At 41.3% G+C, this 17,047-nt stretch overlaps 1 protein-coding gene and 1 pseudogene across 1 annotated transcript; one reads left to right on the top strand and one right to left on the bottom strand.

Annotated features, from left to right (window-relative positions):
- Positions 1–2,994: 2,994 nt before the first annotated feature.
- Positions 2,995–7,484, top strand: LOC113462486 (cytochrome P450 CYP72A219-like). Its single transcript, XM_026803050.2, has 4 exons — positions 2,995–3,974; positions 4,282–4,526; positions 5,474–5,864; positions 6,936–7,484. Exons 1-4 carry the CDS (start codon positions 3,756–3,758, stop codon positions 7,359–7,361), a joined length of 1,281 nt encoding a protein of 426 aa, XP_026658851.2. The 5' UTR covers positions 2,995–3,755; the 3' UTR covers positions 7,362–7,484.
- Positions 7,485–8,151: 667 nt separating this feature from the next.
- Positions 8,152–11,747, bottom strand: LOC103703424 (annotated as a pseudogene).
- Positions 11,748–17,047: the final 5,300 nt, after the last annotated feature.

Genomic DNA, 17,047 nt, shown 5'->3' with positions numbered 1-17,047 from the left:
TAAAGAGCAGCTCTTCTGAGTTTTGTTCTTTGATGGTCACACACACACACACAGAGATACATATACATATACATATATATCATGTAGAACAGCCTTGTTTTCTCTGATACTGTAAGTTGGGTGGCACAAGTGAAGGCAACCTAGAAGGAAGTACTCTTAAACTAATTGAGCTAGTGGGGCTTAAGAACTTTATTTTGCTTCAAAGTCTTTAAGTAAACATGCTAGCTTCTCAATGCCTCGCAAAAACTCATTCATCAGTTATTTGTTCATGCTCATTTATTCTGGTAATCTGTATCCAACTATGGAGAACCGCTCTTAGAAATTGTTATACGCTCCTATAATGAAAGCAACCGCTTAAGCGCAGTTTAGCTTTCGGCTGGATTTTTTGGCAGAATAGATAAAAAAAAAATAAGCACTGTTACAGTGGCCTTCATTGTCTATTGTTATGGGAAATAGTCAGAACATTTGATTGCTCCACTGTTCAAAGAATAAATATTTTTAAAATTAATGCAGAGATTTAAATTTTTTAAATGATATTGTTGTAATTGATGAATAGTACAAAGTCAAACAATGGCTTTTTTTTTTTTTTTTTTTTTTGTGTGTGTATACCGACGACTCACTACATCAGCCGTGAGTACGCCTGAGTGATCACAATACAAAACACGCTCTTGTGCCACCGGCACGTGCTCCAATCCCTTTTAGAGGACACCTTCAGAATGGTGTGCTGCAAAAGAGGTGATACAGTCTGCCGCACTGTGCCTTTCGAAAGACGTGCGCAACTCGGAACGAGTTCAGCTCTTCCACAAGATAGCAGATATCATAAACAAGAGGGTGCAGGTCTGGCCTGATACATCTGCTCCGAATCCAGTCGACCACTATGACCGAGTCTCTCTTTAGTAGGACTCGCCGAGCATTCAGGTGCACTCTAGTCTGAACGAGGTTCTTCCATGCTGCTCGCAGCTCCACTACTGGGACAGACTCATCAAAGATACACTGTCCTTCTACTGTAATCAGTCTGGAGTCGTGGTCTCTGATTGCAAAACTCACGCCGCATCTGCTCCCGCCCTCCGAGATGCTACCATCAATTCACCTTGAAGAAACCGAGGGGTAGGGGCTCCTAGGATACCATTGGTATCGTTGCGTACCTAGACGCAGAAGGAGTCAAAGAGAAACTCCAGATGTCCCTGTCACCTTCAGGTGGGCTCACAACTGCAGTGCTCATCAACTCGGCTGCATGTGCTAAGGCTCTATCCACCACTGATCTCAGGTAGAACCCTCTGCCCTCAAAGATTCTCACATTCCTGTCTAGCCAAATATGATATGCCACATATGCCCATGTCACTCCTCTCTCCGCCATAACATATCTCCGAGCAAAGTCTCTCAGCTTTCATTTCAACAGCAACATTTCATTTAGAATATATGTATGATCCTGAACGAATAAATTAAAAAAAAATTCCACCTAAGAGTTGCCAATCCTGTGATGCACGGGATTAAAAGCAAAAAAAAAAAAAAAGGGAAAAGAAAACGTAGGTACTCAAAAGTCTAAAGGACAAGACGTCCATGAAAATCTAAGCCGTTCACGCGCAAACACGATGTAACATTTCCCTTCCCAGTTCCCCAGTCCGTTGCACTCCTTAAAAGGTGACCCACGTCCCTCTCTTTTTTTTGATTGAAAGGGAGGTGATGCCACCCCGCGTCTCCCTCTCACGGTAGCACAGTTCTCCACGTCGCTCGTCCTAGGCCTCAAACAGTTCCTCTCACTGGAAGGCACCCACTCCCCAGCTCCCTCGACCCTCTTTTCCAAACCTTTCTATTGTTCACAAAAGGTTTCTTTGATCAAAGCTTTTTGATTGAGAAAGCATAGCATGCCCTTTTCACATAGCAAGCGCATCATGCTTATAACTAAGTTACCTAGGGTTGTTGCCAACTTGCCATCACATTTATTACATTTATAAATAAACTGCTGCCTATGTTGTTGGACTTATGTAATTCTGAAATACTAATATTATATATACAATTAAGGTTCTTCATCTTGATACTGAATTTTATTATGGTGCCATATTAGCACAATATCAATATGGTACGATATGAAGATTTTTTGGTTATGCCACCCCACGTCCCTCTCATGGAAGCCTAGCTCTCCATGAAATAGTTCTTCTCACCGGAAGGCACCCACTCCCCAACTCTCTCGACCCTCTTTTCCGCACCTTTCTATTGTTCATTAAAGGTTTCTTTGATGAAAGCTTTTTGATTGAGATATTATAGCATTACCTTTTCACATAGCAAGTGCATCATGCGTATAACCAAGTTACTTGGGCTTGGTGCCAACTTGCCATCACATTTATCACGTTTATAAATAAGCTGCTATCTGCGTTGCTGGACTTCTATAGCTCTAAAATATGTAGCAACTAATGTTATATATAAAAACAAAGTTCGCCATCTCAGTATTGTGAGGACCTGTGCGGATGTGTGTTTAGTCCCATATCGGTTATTCGCTGGGTAGATCTTGGGTACTTATATAGGATTAAGGAACCTAAATAATACCTTCCAATTAGCCATTTTGGATGAGGTCTTGGGTTGTTACAAATGGTATCAGAGCGGATCCGGCCGATAATTTATGTGGACTAGAAAACACTGCAGCACGGATCCATTGGGGCTGACCACGGGCCAATCGTGGTGTTGGTGATTAGATTTGAATAGATTTGAACCCTTAGCCTGACAAGGATGTCAGGACTTAAATGGGAGGAGTATGTGAGGATCCGTTCGGGCGTGTGTTTAGTCCCACATCGATTACTAGCATAGTGTTGGTACGGTACGATACGGAGATTTTTGGGTTACTCCATTTATATCGGCATCAAATCAGTATAGTACGGTGCTCGAATCAGTATAGCTTACCATGCATATAAGCACATACTGCTCAAATCAGTATAGCTTACCATGCATATAAGCACAAGTAGTTGTAAGACTCTTGGAACCGTTTGGTTGATTCCTAGCCCTTCGCCCAGGACAAAATGGACGATCTCTTCCTCTCGGCAATGGCGACGGTCTCTATGACCCTCTTTCTCTGGCTTGTTCTAAGGGTGTTCTATTCGGTGTGGTGGAGACCCAAGGCTCTGGAGAGAGAGTTGAGGCAGCAAGGGATCAGATGCCGGCCCTACAAGCTCCTGCTGGGCGACAGATTAGCGGAGGGGAAGTCCATGGCGGACGCCTGGTCCAAGCCCATGAATCTGACTCACAGCATTGTGCCACGTGTCCTCCCCTTCATTCATCAAACTGTGCAGGATTACGGTATGCGAAAACCCACCGAATAAGCTAACCAGCTTGGGGGAAATCAAGGTCCTCCACCCTTCTTGATTGACTGTCATTTTATATGTAATTTCTATTAATCTAAAATTTCATGTCCGATCCTTGGTTTTGATGATACTCTGTAATTTAATATCTAGTGCATACAAAAATGTGTTTTAAGAAGTATAACTCTGCATACAAACTGTTTTCTCGGAATAAAAAGAGAAAAAGAAAAACTGTGTATAGAAACAGATGCAACTCTGTGCAGGGATTAAACATAGGTTCACTGTAAGTTCTCAGTTTTATTTCCTACTCTTCCTTGCTGAAATGTGTTTACCATGCTGTACTGTTGTTCTTGGAGCTTTCATAAACTGCGTCCTTTCTGGAATTCCACATATTTTTCCAGCATCAACTGACTATTTTTAAACTGTTGCTTTCTGTGTATTCTTTTGTTGGGAAGCTCAGGCAAGATGTCGGCCATCTGGGTCGGGACAACACCAGGACTGGTCATATGGGATCTGGACCTCATGAAGGAGATCCTGTCAAACAAATCGGGCCACTTTCGGATTCCGCCGCCACCAAATCCTTATATGAAGATGTTGCCGCAAGGGGTTACCATCCTTGACGGGGAGAAATGGGCTCAGCACAGGAGCATCATCAATCCTGCTTTTCACCTCGAGAAGTTGAAGGTCATTTCTGAAACCATGCAAAATGAACAGTACATGCTGCATGGAAAGAGAAAGCAAGGACTGAAAAAAAAAAAGTATATGAAACATGGAAATCATCTAAATAATATCAAAATAGATCAGCCTTCTGCCTAAGGATTAGGAGCTTATGGATCACCCTAGTTATCTTGAATGACAGCCAATTTGAGTCCATGACAAGATATTATATCTGTGTTGCATTAGAATTCTTTAGCTCATGTTCCCTTTATTTGAAACATTTTGCCTCCCGGGTGATGAGGATATCTGTGCTAATTAAGATATACTAATGCAGGCAATGATACCAGCATTTTTGGTTAGTTGTACGGAGATGATCAAGAAATGGGAGATGTTTATTGGTGATCGTGTATCGTATGAAATCGATGTATGGCCAGAGCTCCAAGAACTTACTGGAGATATCATATCTAGAACAGCCCTTGGTAGCAATTACATAGAAGGCCAAAGAATATTCCAGCTTCAAAGGGAACAGATCGCATTGATCCTTGAATTATCGCAAATGCCATATATTCCAGGATTTAGGTGCATTCCAATTTCCTACGCTGTGTAATTGGACATTTTCCCTTATATTATTCACTGAATTTCAGTTTACTGTCAACTATGTGATTTTTGATGGTTTATCATTTACATTGTCAAAACTCCATCAAGCTTCTACTGACGATGCAGTGGAGAAGCATCATTAGTTGGATAACACTGCTACATCTAGGACTTGTTTGGTCATGAATTATAAAAATCAATTTTTAAGAAGAAAAGTCATGTCTCTGGATTCAGAATTTTAAGAACGTTTTTGCTTGCTCGGATAACTTCCAGATCTACCTTCAAACTGACTGATTTGTATTTTTAGAGTTCCATTTTCACCCAATGCAGTGAAAGCTTCTTCCTTTTTAAGTTCCATCACCTCCTTTTTAGAAAATTTTAAAAAAAGCATACTAATGTTTAATTTCTTTTCTTTGTTGGCATTGCTTTTTGGGGCCCAAGTATATGATAAGTTCCTTTATATCTAAATCATGTATGCTCCCCTTCTAATTATACTTAAAAATGGAGGGAAACAAAAAGAACAAGACTCTACCTCACTAGCCAACTCCAATGACTACTATTGGGATGGAGGTAAGAAACACTCCTAGAACTTGCAGTTATTGATAACAAGATCATAATTAGGATATCCTAGTAAGTATAATATTGGCAAAAGATGAATAAGAAAATTTTGATGCTAGGATCCTAGTAAGAAAATTTTCATTCATTAGGAAGAGTTAATCTTCAGTCTTGGTATTGCTGCAGATCTTTTCACAAATTTTCCTCCTGGGTCAGATATACTCTCTTACACCCACAAAAAAGTAAACTATATACAAAAAAAAACAAATAGGTGGAGATTTGCTAGTTGTATGAATGAAAAAAATTCTGCTAGTATGACAAAAAAAACTTAATAAATTCAGTGGACCTTGTAAAGTGATACTTGTGTTCTTTTGTAGATTTTTACCGACGAAAAAGAATAAGCATGTAAAGCATTTGGACGTACAAATCAAAGCCTTGCTGAGAGATTTGATCAAAAAGAAAGAACTAGCTATTAGAATGCGAGACTGCAGAATTGATGATCTGTTGGGCTTGATGTTGCAATCCAACTGTAGTGATCAGCAAACACATGTTAATGATTCAAGATTCAAAGGTTTGACAACTGAAGAGGTGATGGAGGAATGCAAGCTTTTCTATTTTGTTGGACATGAATCTACCTCTGTCTTGCTCACGTGGACAATGGTTCTCCTTGCTATGAATCCAATATGGCAAGACAGAGCACGGGAAGAGGTTCTAAAGATATTAGGGAGAAGTGCACCAAACTTTGAAAGCATAGGCGAACTTAAGATTGTAAGTGTTTTATGCAGCATTTAATTTTTCTCATTTCTAATGAATAATGGAGTTGTTAGTAGTTTCTTTTTGCTCATCTATGGATTAAACTGGATGGGGATTGACTTGAGGCATATCAGTTAATAACTATGCAATTTGAATCTTGTCTGCAAAGAATGTTTTCTTTTTCTTTTTCCCTTTTTATTTTGAGGGGGGTTTGCAAAGAAAAAAATAAACATACAACTATGACCGTTTCCTTGAACAGATTGTATTTGCCTTTGCTTTGGATCCGACATCAAGTCAGGTCTGACAGCAAACGATAAGATGAGGCTACAAGCCTTCAAGGCTATGATTGGCGAGGAACCGAGCTATTTAGTTGCTTAACTTTCTGTATACAAGATCTTCTTATCTTCCCGATCTTGATGAATCAGATCATTCAAACATGACATGATCTCACTTCATAAGGAGGCTTCCCTCACCTTGCAATTTGACTGAAAAAAACTCAGGATCTTATTCCATCTGCGCATTCTTGAAATGCTTTTAAATGTTTAGCTTTGATGTTCTCATAACCCATTCACTTTCAAGGCTAGAGGCTGAGTGATCAACATAACTTGGGGTACTCCAAAATAATTATCTCTATCCTGCAAAACTGTTCACCATCTTTTCTGCTGATTGCTTGTGGCAAAGAACAAATAAATAAATTTCACCCACTTCTTTTTCCCATGGATCTGCTTTAACTCATGGAGTATATTTGACCTGACACGGAAACCTCCAAAGATTGTCTATATTGAAGTTTTACCTTTCTCTTTTTCCATCATGGTTTAGTCCTCATGTTGTCTAGAATTGCTGTAGAATTTAAGTTATGCACGGTGATCAGGTTCATCCATCTTGTCAAATTATCCTCATGAATTTGGCTTCTGATAAATTTATTTCAAGATACCTTGAAGAATCAATCATAGTTTCTAGTCTAAAGTAATGTTTTCATTCATCAGAATATTTATTTTCAAAGGGACTGAGAACCAATAATGATATCGAGATGTATATAACTGACCGGACATGCTTCTTAGCTACAACTGCAAATTGTTTCCACAGATAAACATAATACTACATGAAATTTTAAGATTATATCCATCGGTGCCCATTCAATACCGGTATACATATAGAAGATCAAAGATCGGAGGGGTCTCTCTCCCTGCAGGTGCGAACCTTTTGCTGCCTACACTTCTTGTCAACCATGATCCTGAGATCTGGGGCACAGATGCTGAAGAGTTCAAACCACAGAGGTTTTCCAGGGGCGTCTCAAACGCTTCAAAGAAGCAAGCGGCATTCTTCCCATTTGGCTGGGGGCCAAAAGCCTGTGTGGGCCAGAACTTTGCCCTTATAGAAGCAAAGCTTGCTCTGTCAATGATCTTGCAGCACTTCTCATTTGAGCTCTCACCCACCTATATTCACTCTCCTTACTATCTTCTTACCGTTCAACCACAACATGGAGCTCAGATCATACTCCGCAAAGTCTAAGATGACGGAGTCCCGATTGTAATGTATACTGGCTTATTCGCATGATCCTGTTACTTTTATTGTCATGAGAACACCATTGCCATAGCTGTATACATGATGAACGTTTCCGGAACGAAACACTTCTATCCAGCAACTCTTGAGGTACTTTGTTTCAGTCATCATGCTATAACAAGACTTGTAATATTTAAGGTTCGCCGTCTTGGTATCGGACTCCGTATCGGTGCTAAACTGGCACAGTATTAGTACGGTACGATACTGAATTTTTTTGGCGTATCGAATGTCGGTACGCCACCCATACCGAGTACCGGTACTGAATTTTATGGTACGGTACACTTTGTACCGTCCAATTCGGGCCGGTACAGCATATCATGGCAATGTTCCTATCAGCTTTAGTCTTACCAAGCAATCAAATGCTCTGAAATATCTAGCTTACTTCTGGACAGTAACTTAGGAATTCTTGTGTGCCTTTGAGAATCTATCATACCTATGAAACTTATCAATCTGCAGTAGAGGGATATCATTCACACACAGGGGCGGCCCAATACATTTGGGGGCCTAAGGCGAATCCAATAAATGAGGCCTTTTTTTTAATAATAAATTTTTTAATAAATATAAAATACTTAAAAAATGATATGAAAATAGATAGCTATTAAGTACACTATTTCAACGAAGATGCATGAATCTAACAAAAACAGACAAGAAACCTTTTTAATTTAATATAATTCTTCAATGGGTGCACAGAAAAATAATTACCCTAAAAGAAGGGCCATGAAGGCATTACATCATCACCTTCTGTATGAAGGCACTTTATTGCAGATCAGAACAAGGGTATTCATACAAGCTCTCATCATTCATTCCATATAAATAATGATTACTCACACTCTTATAATAATAAAGGCAGCTAGCTTATCCAACCTCTCCTTCACCTTCATAATAATGATTAAGCATCATTATTTACTGGACACTACTACAAATGCCAAAACTAACTATAAGAAAACACCTTTTATGTGAGAAAACTTGCAAGGTAGGACATGCTCCAAAGCATTAACATCCTTTACTATAGTCTCAGAGTTGATGAAGTATGATATGAGCTCCATATTGTGGCTGAAGAGTTATGACAGTATAAGGAGCATGAGAATAGGAGGGTGACAGCTCAAAAGAAAAATGTTGGAGGATAGTAGCTAGAGCTATCTTTGCCTCTATTATTGCAAAATTCTGGCCCAAACATGTCCTTGGTCCCCAACCGAAGGGAAGGAATGCATTCTGAACTTTTGATGCCTTTGCAACCCCTTCTGAAAATCTCTCTGGCTTGAACTCTTCAGCATCTTCACCCCAAAACTCTTGATCATGGTGGATGAGGATTGTGGGTAGCAAGAGACCAACACCAGCAGGGAAGGAGAAATTTCATAATTTTGTTTTCTTGATGGTGTGTCGATACAGAGAGACCACAGGTGGATATAACCTCAAAACCTCATGCAGTATCATGGTTACCTGCAATCCAAGTTTCCCAAGTGCAAAATAGTCAGAAAGAAGTGTGATGATATCCTCTTAAGAGAGAAAGGTGAAAGTTATGGTACTCACAATCTTAAGGTGGCTCAGGGATTCGAAATCTGGTGTATTCTTCCCACAGATGTTCAGAACTTCTTCCCTTGCTCTCTGTTGCCAGCTGGGATGCATGGCTAGGAGAAGCAGTGTCCATACTAGCCATGCAGAGGTTGTCTCCTGGCCGGTGAAGTAGAATAGCTTGCATTCCTCTATCACGTCATCTATTGTGATTCCATAGTCCTGATTGTTATTGTGACTGAATTGGAGCAACAAGCCAAGCAAGTCATCGCCACTAGATTTGTCCACTTTCATGGAATTCAACTTCCTGTTGATCATCTCTTTTATCATGGTTTTGATCTCTCTGTCTATACACATTCTCCTCTTATTTTTTGCAGTAGGTAAGAACCTGTACCAAAATTAATAGTAAAGATTTAGCCTATCAATCTTCCTCTCTTCTTGCATTTGTCCTAGGGTTGTCTATTGAAGCAAGATATAAAAATACATAACTTCAGTGGAATAAATCTGAATTACTTATTTCTCCAGAAAATATAAGTCAAAGAGAAGATGTGGACAGAAATGACAGCCATGAATTCACCTGAAGCCTGGTATGTAAGGAGCCCATGCGGCTTCGATCACTAGGACGGATTGCTCCTTTTCCAGTTCAAATATTTTCTTGCCTTCTGCAAAGCTGCTTCCAAATGCTGCCCGGGAGATAGCATCACCTGTTAGACCCTCAAATTCTGGCCAAACATTTGCCTCACAAGATCCTTCAGGCTTCAGTGCTAGTTAAGTTCTGCCATCTTTTTATCAAATCACTGCAACTAGTATAAAAGGCAGGCATCATTCCCTGTGAATGAAAATTGTGAAGCTAAAATGAGGACTGCGCACTTAACACAATCAGTATACTGTATACTGTATTGAGTTATTTGGAATAATTCTCGTACTCTTACCCGGATTTGCTGGCTGGAGATTTGTTCTTATTTTGCTTACTGAATGTTAGCTTGTTCTAGTTATGAAAGTGATGTGACTTTCTGTTTGAGAAGAAATAAAATTGATGCAACTCAGAGGGTTCAGAAAATATTTTTTGGGTTCCTTAATTCACGGATCCTCACATATACCACTTGTAACAACTCAAGACCTTATCTAAAAACAAAAGATTAGTCGGAAGGTATTTTAGAATTTCTTAGTCTTATATAAATATCCAAGATCTCTCTGGTGAATAATCGATGTGAGACTAAACATACGCCTGTACAGATCCTCATACACATAATCCCCCTAAAAGTTCTTTGTAGTTATTTAAAATTTTATAGTTATTTTTTGAAGCAAATGTGAGGTATTAAAGTCTGCTGCACCTGTATAATGCCGACAAAGTCAATAAGATGGAACCACCATCGTGGTTTATTGTGGGATATGAAGTGTTTTTCTTAGTTTTATCGTTTAAGTAGGAATCCATCTTAATTTGTCTAAAGATCCAATATACACTAGCAAGTAGAAAGACTGAACGTTAAGTAAAAAACTTGGTGCAGTGATTATGTTCGATCATAAAACTAATTGGTCGGGCCTTGTTTGGTGATTAATAACGTCAAAAATTATCCTTCATTCGTATGGAGTAAAAATGAGCCTATGGATGTAGATCTGCAAACCTTCAATTTCTCAAGTGGAAAGCAGGGGAGGTCACCCTCCTCCGTTTAGCCCATATTCCTCTCCTTCAAGGCCTGTGAGCCCCATGGCTAGAAGCTTTATCAGAGGGTTCACTGGTGGCTTCTGAAACCGGCCCAGCTTGTCCAGCAGCGCCTCCACCATCTCCGAGTCGCATATGATCACCCTCGGAGTTTCTCCATTCCATATAAACGAAGTCTTCCCTGTGAGAACTCACAAGCATTAAGGTCAATTTTGATGGGTCAGTGCTGGATGGTGGCATAAAGGGTAGAGCGGGTTTCGTCATTAGGGACCCGAACTCCAGAATCGTGGCGGCGGGAGGCTGTCAGTTATTTAACTGCACGGTTCCTGGAGCGGAGCTGAGAGCTGCCTAGGCGGGTCTTCGACACGCTCAGCGTGTGCTCTCAGCTAGTTCAGTCATTTTGAAGGATGACTCCACTACAGTTATTAGTTGGATCTAGGGGGGTCAGAGGGTCGGTGCTACCAACCATCCCTTGATCCGCGATATCTAGATGATGATGAGAGACGGAGGGGTGGTCCAGGCGAAGCATATGTTTAAAGAAGCTAATGGGGCTGTGGATTGGGTGGCCACGTATGTGGCTAACCATACCAATAGTACCCTATAGGCAGTGGATGGGGAGCTGCCTCGGGAGCTCCGTGATATTTTGTTTTCCGACTTTATTGGGTGCATCCGTACACGTGTTGTATAGATCATTCGGTCTAGCAAAAAAAAAAAAAAAACGAGCATAACATTAAATGATCAAAGAACAAACACCAGTATCTTGTAAATAAAGCTCAAATCATGATGGCATAGTACCATATCTCTGCACCGTCTGATAAGCGAATGGAACGACACGCGTCACGATCTTGTGGGTCAGATTGATGGGCTTGGATCATGCTTCCTTTGCTGCCTGTATCTCCGCCTTACTGTCCCCATGAAGGAGGTTGTATGCGCTGCCTCTGATGCCTTGCAGCCTTAGTTGTTTCTCCAAGGCTTTGGGTTTCCACCACAGGGAGTAGAACGCTCTCAGCCCACAGTACAGTAACACAGCGAGCGGAGAAGCTATCAGAAGAAGAGGAAAGAACTCTTCCATTATGTTCTCTCTTATTCACTTTTGTTATTGAGGGATAAAGATAGAGGGCGATGCCTATTTAAATGCCACAAAGTCTATACTCCCTAATCTCTTCTTTGGCAAAGAAGACTTTGTGCTCATTTTAGTAAAAGAAATTGGAAGTTGTGTCTTTTGGATCAAGTTAAACTGGGAACAGGGACGTGAAGCCGAGGCTCTTGCAACCTTCTGCTCTGACTTTTGGGGTCATGAGCGTGACGACTTCGCGCCTAAGCCCGCAACTCCCTTCACGGCTGATGGTTTGCCGACAATAAATGCTATGAAGCATGGGACAGGATGCTAGCTTGTGGGGGAAAGAACTCTGGGCGAATTTGAAAGGCTGAGTTCCGAAGGTGGCGGTGGGTCTACTAATCACCTCCTAAGCTTGGTTTCACAGAGATAAGTTTGTTTCTAGTTTGTGATGCTACGCGAGTCGTTTCTGATTGAATGCTTGTTCACCAAGAGAAAGAAGTCTCTGCTACTACAAAACAAGTAATCTTATGGTGATGTGACCTCGTGCCAAGTTATTTATTTATTGACTTATATTTTAGAATTGTCATTACCATATCCTTCTTCCTAGTTACTTCCCTGAGGTATGTTTTATTTTCCGGTTACTCCCTTCTTTTATGAATGCATATCTTGCTCTCATAAGCACAGCAGCCTGGAATAAGATACAATCTATCAGGTTACAACAGCTAAAAAGCTGAAGTTATTGGGAGAAAAACTGGCGCATGCTAATAAGCTTATGTGGTACCTTTTTTATTCATCAATGTGGGACTATGATGCCCTCATTACAGTTTAACTCCTGCTTAAGAGAGAGGGGTCCACTCATAGCGCAGATCTTACTTAATCCTATCAGATCCTCCTCAATCCTGGTTTCCCTCAGTGAAGCATCTACATGGTTGATAAAAGTTATGACGCGCAATGGATCTGGCTTTGATACTACTTGTCTCAGCCTAACAATCTAAAAACTTCAGCAATTAGGAGGACTGATATAGGTTAATAAACCCACATGGCACCTCTTTCATTAATTTAATATAGGACTGAAAAAATAGAGATATTTTCATGGATATTGTCCACAGAAAAAAATAACAGATAGCTATATGTAAACTATGAAAGATTCGGATGCATGAGAGTGAACTAAAGTTTCGATTGGAGTATACTCTTTTATTGAGGCATAACTTCTTCTTCTTCAGGTGTGGCTTGTTTGTAACAAAAACTCTTTTCCAAGACAACTTGGACGAAAGCAGAGAATATAAAAAGTAAGCAGGAAACATCAACTATAGGCTTCAAATATTGTAGAAAATCCCAAACTTTTAGCGATGCTCCAAACTTTTAGCCCACGCTCCAATCCCAGGCTAAGGTACTGCTATTGCTCTTGTGTGGCCGTTTGTAGCATCTCTTGCTAGCTTCTATGCAATTTTTTTTCCCGGCAGGGGGGTTTGGGGGGTTGAAATCCTCCACAAAGATAATACAGTGTTGAGACAACGGAATGAAATGCTCTGGTGGACGCCCATTCTTTTCTTAAAGAGTCTGACCAAGCCTAGCCATGACAATTTTCTTCTATGAGAAAAAAAAAACTAAAACCTTAATCATGATTACAGTCTTGATATTTCCATGTTAGTTCTCTCTATTGAACTGGAAAAAAAAAAAAAACTGTGGAACTTCGAAGGCTAAACCAGTTCCATTAGATGTATGAGCTGGAGTCCACAGTCCCAACAACCAATTGCAAAATTCTGCCTACTATTAAATCTTTCGGGAACAGAGTGAAATGGATTTTTTTCAGGAACTGTGCCCATAACATGTTATACACAAGCAGTTGAGAGCCATATACTCAATACCAAGAGACTATTTAGATTTTGAGGAAGCCTTACATGAGTGGCAAAGATTTAAAGGAATTCGGGAGCATTTGACTGGCCATGCAGAGGAAAACATTGCCTCAGTTTAAACAGTGCTTCACATAAAAACTAAAAAGCTTACGACTTAAGACCTCATTTGTCACGCCCCGAACCCAGCACCCGGGTCCGGTACGCGACCGGCCGCATGAGCCCTAGAGCAGTGCCCTAAAGATCATGCAAGGCCTATGATTAACAAAAATTCCAATAAATCCACAACTAATTTAATAATTCAAATAGACAAATCCGACATGTCCAAATAAACAAATTGGTTCAATTACAAAGTCTTCAAATGTTCATCGACATAAAAGAAAGATAAACAAACTAACTAACTAATAACTCGGGTACTCGCACTCGGCGCCCATCCCATCCAAATCTATGCATCCTGCAACTCTGGTAAAGAAAAAGAAGAAAAAGGGGGTGAGCTTTACAGCCCAGTAAGAATCCCTACACTTCCGAACCAACACAATAATAATATGAATTTGAAAGCCACGATAAATCGATGCACATTTCATGAAATCATAAACCGACTATCAAAAGGCTCAAATAATCAATATAAGTATGCACGTCAAATATCAATGAAAGTCCAACCACGCAAGAATGATATAGCATACGATAGCTCATAAATCTTCATTAATGTTTTCAATGCTTTTTCTTTCCATTCTATATTAACTTGATCCGGATCAATTATCTTTCCGACTTTGGGCTATATCCCGGTCACGTTTCCGGCCCGTGACGGGGCAATCGATAGTATCACATTTCCAGCCTGTGATGGGGCAATCGATAGTGTCACATTTCCAGCCTGTGACGGGGCAATCAATAGTATCACATTTCCGACCTGTGATGGGGCAATCGATAGTATCACATTTCCAGCCTGTGACGGGGCAATCGATAATATCACATTTCCAGCCTGTGATGGGGCAATCCATAGTATCACATTTCCAGCCTGTGACGGGGCAATCGATAATATCACATTTCCAGCCTGTGATGGGGCAACCAATAATAACGAGATAAGCCCAAAGTCCCTGTTCATTTAATCAATTCACAAACACACATCCATTCCCTTTTCCACTTTATTTCCGACCTAGTCTAACCATGGTCACGTTTCCAGCCCGTGACAGGGCAATCAATATAACATGGTTAGTCCATGCCACCACATCCATAAATCCAATTATGCAGATATAGGTTATACACATACATGCATCCATCATAATTCCAATCACAAGCCAACACGACTAAAATATAATTTAATATAAACTATTTTTGCTTTGTCTGGGTCATAGCATATCAAACATATATAGTGCAAAAATATGTATATCATGTAGGATTGGCGTACAAGGATTCTTACAGAAATTGTAGACAGACTCAAATACAGATCTGGATCACAACCTACGAGCTGGGGTGCTGAGTCCCCTGATCAAAACCTCCTGGCACCGCTGACTCTTCCCCTACAACATCAATTATAAATCACAAACTAAATTATTTAATATTTAAATATTCTAAACCATAATTCACATCTACTATGGGTCCATCACCAGGTTCCCAAACATCTCAATCCCTCCAGATCTAGGACAGTCGGGGTGGCCTGACTCCCACCTTGCACCATCGGCCTATGTCGTCGCCAGCCGTGGCCGCAGCCATGCCGGCGACGATGGCCGGTCCCGATGAAGAGACCAACATAAAGAGATGATTTCTCTCTCTTCATGGTTGGGAATACATCTCCCCTTTTCCATTTTCTTTGGTCCATGGGCAGCAGCCGCCACCTGCCCAACCCTCGGCCACCACTGGTCGGACCGTCGCTGGCCGCCACTGTTGCTGTCACCGGCGATGGTGGCCGACCAAGAGAGGGAGAGAAGAATTTTCTTCTCCTGTTTCTTCTTCTTCCCCCAAACCAACACTGCCTCCTCCCCCTTCCTCCATTGTCAACCGAAGTCCTCCCCTCTTCTCCCTTCATCAGTCGGAGGCCCTCCTCATGGTGGCTCGGCCCCCCCCCACCCGACGGTACCCAGCCGCCGTCGTCGCCGCCGGTGGCCAACCGACGAGGGGAAGAGGAAGAGGGGATGGGATCCCGAGGAAGAAGACCTCGGATCCACCCTTCCTCATCACATACACAGCCTAGCAAACCCTCTTCGGCCTTCACACGAACCCGACCAGCCCCACCGCCATGGATCCCGACCAACCCGACGGCCGGCGGCGGCAGGATCCGGAGGAGAGGAGCCGAAACAGGGGTACCCTGTTTCGGACTCTTCCCCGACGATCCGCCGGCCAAAATCCCACCCACACGACCCAAAAACCAAGCAATGAAGCGCAAGGGGCTTACCTTAGTCCGATGGGCGTGCTCCGACGGCCTTTCCGGCGACGAAATCGGAGAGGAAACTCGGATTTTTCACGCACGGGTCCAAGGCTTCACCGATTTGTGGGGATCTCCTTGAAGGGAGGAAAAGCTTTCCGGCTTCCTCCACGGCCGGCCGGTTCTCGGCTCCGGCGCTCAAACCCCTCCGGCGATCGGCCTCTCCAATGCCGCCGCCCCCTCCCCTCAAGCGCCCTCCTTCCATGATCGTGCCTAGGGCACAATCATAAAAGGGAGACGGGCCCGGTCTTTTCGGGCAGGCCCGTTATCCCTTTCTTTTTTTTATTTTTTTATTTTTTTTATTTTTTAGGGGTATTACATACTTCCCCCCAAAAAGAAAATTTCGTCCTCGAAATTAACTTTCTTGAAGTCTCAAACATTAAAAGTATGCAACTACCATATCATCCTCAAGCTCGTAAACAATCTCTCTCTCAGAATTCCCGCTCACAAGATTTGAACGCTTATTGAATTCACAATACTTATTGAATTCACTTGTTGATCTCTTCTAAAAGAAGACTAACATCCCAACATTGGATTAACATGCCATAGTTCTTTGCCCAAGGATTTAATTGCTCTTGATTAATTCCACACAGAGATCATAATCGGCTAAACATAAATAAGAGAAGGCTTTAGCATCGAATGCTCTTCATAATCTATAATCCTCCTTCTTCTCTTAACTTCACTCATGATTTAATGATCAACCTTTGTTTTAGGAAAACCTCAAACCTTTTCAAATTGGTAGATTAACAATGTTAGAGCTAGGAGTAGGAGATTCATGTTAAAACATTCCAAGTCTAAGACCAACCAAGGAATCATCAACCGGTAACACTAAATTTAAGATGCCCAAGTTTCTTCCAAAGGTTGTCAACAAAAGAAGAACCCATTGGTAAAAGTTACATAGCTACCTCTAGATCATCCATAGAATCAACAACATTCTCCTCTACTAGAAACTAACTCAAGTGTTCCATCATAATACCTTTTAGGTCAAATATTAATGTCCTTAACCAGTTTCAAAATAACTCAAACCACCACACTTCCGCTGCGCACTCTGATTTAATCCATTAAATACTCTAAAGCCTCTAAATGATTTATGACCGAAATATCACTTGCACTAGGAGTAAGAAAATC

The sequence above is a fragment of the Phoenix dactylifera genome, chromosome 8 (genome assembly GCF_009389715.1).
Source record: "Phoenix dactylifera cultivar Barhee BC4 chromosome 8, palm_55x_up_171113_PBpolish2nd_filt_p, whole genome shotgun sequence".
NCBI lineage: Eukaryota > Viridiplantae > Streptophyta > Magnoliopsida > Arecales > Arecaceae > Phoenix > Phoenix dactylifera.
Note: the sequence above shows the minus strand (reverse complement) of the source record. Positions and strands in the feature narration are given on the sequence as shown.

What these genes read in the sequence shown, in the direction of transcription:
- LOC113462486 (XM_026803050.2), top strand. Translation starts at nt 3,756, where the DNA reads ATGTCGGCCATCTGGGTCGGGACAACACCAGGACTGGTCATATGGGAT. An exon ending in CCATATATTCCAGGATTTAG is followed by an intron (nt 4,527 to 5,473) that starts GTGCATTCCAAT and finishes GTTCTTTTGTAG; the next exon opens with ATTTTTACCGACGAAAAAGA. An exon ending in GCATAGGCGAACTTAAGATT is followed by an intron (nt 5,865 to 6,935) that starts GTAAGTGTTTTA and finishes TTGTTTCCACAG; the next exon opens with ATAAACATAATACTACATGA.